Source organism: Natator depressus, chromosome 3, assembly GCF_965152275.1.
Source record: "Natator depressus isolate rNatDep1 chromosome 3, rNatDep2.hap1, whole genome shotgun sequence".
Classification (NCBI taxonomy): domain Eukaryota; kingdom Metazoa; phylum Chordata; order Testudines; family Cheloniidae; genus Natator; species Natator depressus.
The window spans coordinates 132570013-132573732 of NC_134236.1; the positions used below are offsets into that span (position 1 = coordinate 132570013).

At 49.2% G+C, this 3720-nt stretch overlaps 1 protein-coding gene across 1 annotated transcript; it reads left to right on the forward strand.

The window, feature by feature from the left end:
• The first annotated feature begins 224 nt into the window (after positions 1-224).
• On the forward strand, positions 225-2957 carry MAP10 (microtubule associated protein 10). Its single transcript, XM_074947033.1, is given in 1 exon segment — positions 225-2957. A coding segment is annotated over 1 exon segment (2640 nt). The 3' UTR covers positions 2865-2957.
• Positions 2958-3720: the final 763 nt, after the last annotated feature.

Here is a 3720-nt window from a genome sequence, read left to right on the forward strand (position 1 = left end):
TACAACTCCCAAGGGGCTTTGCGACGTCTTCCGGTTGCTGACAGTTTTTGTCGTGATAACTTCGTGCGCCGCTCCCATACGCTATCCGGGAGCCGCCACGCTCCTCTCGCGAGAACTTAATTTATCCCCTCGAGACTTCACCAACCCCATCCCACCGAACCCCCCCCTCGCTCTCGCGAGACCCTGACCTGGCTGCGGCGGCGCAGAGACCCTCGCGCTGGGCGATGGAGGAGGAGGGCGGCGCGCGCGAGGCTCTCTTCTCGCTGGAGCTGCTGGTGGAGTGGGTGCGGGTGGAGCCGCAGCTGCTGCCCGCGCGCGGCCCCCTGCGCCCGGCCGTGGCGCTGCGGCTGCTGGACTTCCCCACCTTGCTGGTGCACCCGCCCGAACCGGGCTGCCCGCCGGGGCGGCTCGTCCCCTTCGGCCGGGGCAAGTCCTGCCTCTTCCGCCTGGGCCCGGGCCCCCTGCGGGGCCTGCTCCGCCGCGCCCCGCTCTACGCGCTGCTGCTGGCGCTCCCCCCGGGGCCCGGCCCGGCTCGGCTGCTCGGCAGCTGCTGCGTCTCCCTGGCCCCGGCCGCCGAGGAGCTGCTGCGGCCGCCGCAGGGCGGGGCGACGCCCGGCTCGCGGGGTCGCAGGGGCCGTTACCCCCTGCGGGACCTCATGGGGGAGCGGGTTGGGGAGCTGGCCCTGGGCTACCGCCTCAGCAGCCTGGGGCCGGCCTTGCTGGGACACCTGCCTGCGGGCCTGGGGCAGGGGGTGGCCGGGGGAGCGCCGCCGCCCAGGCCCACCTGCCCCCCGGATACCCAGCGCAAGAGCGGGCCCAGGCCGCAGGGGGCCCCGGGGGAGCAGGCGTCTGGGCATAGTAGGCACTCTACGTCTATCGGCATCCAGACGGAGCCGCAGGGCAGGGAGGTGCCTGCGGAGCTGGAGCCTGAGCACAGCGGCCAAGCCTCTTCCCCCGCTGGCCAGACCCATCTGCCATGTGCGGAGGAGGTGAGGGAGCTGGAGATTGAAGCAAACATCTTCTGCCCTCCCCCCTTGTACTACAGCCGCCTGCTCACAGAGCCCCCACCCACCTGGGCCCCTGGGCGGGTGGCAGTTGCCCAGCCTCAGGCACCACAGGAGCAGAGCCCAAGTGCAACACCAGCACCGTTACAGGAAGCTTGTCCAGACAGAGGTCGGGCTTCTGGTTCCCTGGTCCAGGCGCTGGGTAGTGCCCAGCAGCTCAGAGATGCTCTAAGAGAGCTGCCTCTGGTCAACGCTTTGCTGGTAGAACTATCCCTGCTGAGTAATCAGCCCCTGCACTTGGGACCTTCTACTGTTCACCCCCAGCTGGCCTGGCTATACCGAGAAGTAGAAGAAGCTGACATCAAGACCTCAAAACCTCTTACTAAAAGCAGATGGCCAGCTGGGAAAGATAAGGAAACATTTCTTAACCCCAGAGAAAGGTTCAAAAGGAGTCAGCAACAGTTTTCTAAATTGGGGGGTTCTTCCTTACGAGAGACTGGAGCAGGGAAAGGAACCAAGAAAGCTGTAGCATCAAGAAACAACTGTTTTGAAAAGAAGAGTGGAACACCCCTAAGGAAGAAACTATTTTATGGACTCACAAATACACTAAGGTTACGATTACAGCAGACCAATCCAGATATGTTAATACTTCATGAAAGGAGAGAACAATATAGAAAAAGGCAAGTAGAGATGCTGAGAGAAAAGCAAAGCAAAGGGCCTTTGTCCAGAGGAAAACTATTCAGAAACACTGCTGAACAGCATCTGATGTCTTACAGGCATCCTGCTGAGGGAGGAATTTTAGAACAAAATATTCAGGTTGATGAAAATATTGAGACTTTAATACAAAGTAGTATTGAAAAAGATCACTCCACCACTATAATGGAAGACATTTCTGACCTACAAAAACATGCTGCTCTCAATAGACCGAACAATCATGAGGAAAATGCTAAGGAAGAGAATCCATATGAAGTGAATACAGATAAAATCCCTTACAAAGTAAAGGGTGTGAAAGTCCACCTTCCAAGAACTTTCACACAGGATACTGATGCAAAGAGAAATAAAGTAGATGAGGAAGCAGTACACTTGATTCATGACAAAGACACAGATGACTATAATGCTTCCCCGTTATGTGATTATCAACCAGGCCAAAACAACAGTTTTGAAAGTAACCCTGAACTCAAGTATTCAGATGACTTTGTTGGCAGCCCTGAGAACACAGGCTATTCGGAAGATTTCACCAGTGCTGACGATACGGGCAGAAGCTCAGAAACTCTTGATAGCAGCCCAGAGCGTGCACTGGTAAGCCCAAAGCAAGCTTGCTCAGACATGGAATCAGAATCCAAGAAGTCCAGACTTTCTGAAAAAAGTCTGAGAACTGAAAGTATTTCAGCTCCTCTACCAGTTCCTTCAAGTGCATCTCCAGTCCATTCTCTTAAAAGAACCTATGACTTAAAAGCAAAAAAACAGAATACAGGTGTGGGTGTTGGTGTATCCATTAGTGACTCCTCTCCTCCTGCAGGTTCATTAGATAAGCAGGAGTTAGCTTCACATACCAAGGAAGAAGATAGCAAAATTGACCAAAATATTTTCCAGGCCCCTGAAGTGAAGAGTAAGCAAACTAATTCTGATATAAATAGAGTAGTAAAGGGCCAAACCTCTTTGGAAAAGAGCCAGTCACTGAGGACATTTCAAGATCAGACATGTTGGATGGCAAGTAGGAGCTAACTTGAGCTTAGTGGTGTGGAAAACAATACATCAGACAAGGAAGAGGATGACGATTTTGGGACACTGAGTATTCCTAATCAATATAAGCACATCAGTGAACTAGTAGTAAACAAGCTGCCTGGATACACCATGTAATCAATATACACTCTTGGTCAAAACAGAATGTTTACTTTTTTATTTTTATAAACAATATTAAGATATTTGTAGTTGGATATATATAACACAAATATGTTTGGCTTTATGAATTTAATAAATTGCTGTTTTTGTTTTTATAAAAACAAAGATTGTAACTTTGGTGTATATAATTTCAGTAGTCTAAGCCTAGCTTTAAAGGAAAAAGACAAGCAAAAAAGTGTTAAAATACCTCATCTTTTCAATTGTAGAAATGAAAATGGAAGCAGTAAGCCTTCCTAGAATATCCAAAGACTTGTCAGAAGAAAATGTTAGTGCTAAAGAAACAACCATGCAGTTAAGTTATGAGTACAAATTATGTCTAACCATTTTTATAAACTGATATTTTAAACAGTCACCTTTTTCACAAAAGTAACCTTTACACTTCCAGGAAATAAATGCAGTACAACTGCTACTTAATGCACACAGCCTGTCATAGGCAATAGCAGTATAGATTGTAAAGCCAGAAGGAATCATTATGATAGTGTAGATATGAAAGTCAGACTAGACTATCAGAATGACTAACACAGGCCATAGCATTTCACCCAGTGTTTGTAACACTGATCCCATTAACTTGTGGTTAAAGTATTCTCACCTTTTCAAGTTGGGGGACCCCTTATAAATTTTCATGACCCCTTACATCTATTATAAAAGAGTAAACAAAAAATGTTGATAAGCCAATTTGTGTGTATTTCAGGAGGTTGACACTATATTTGATCTTGAAAGATAAGTTTGGGTGGGGAGTGGAAGAGAAATTTTCATTGCTTTAGACTGTAATAAATTCAGAGTCCTCACAACCCTCCTGATTGCCTTTTATGAT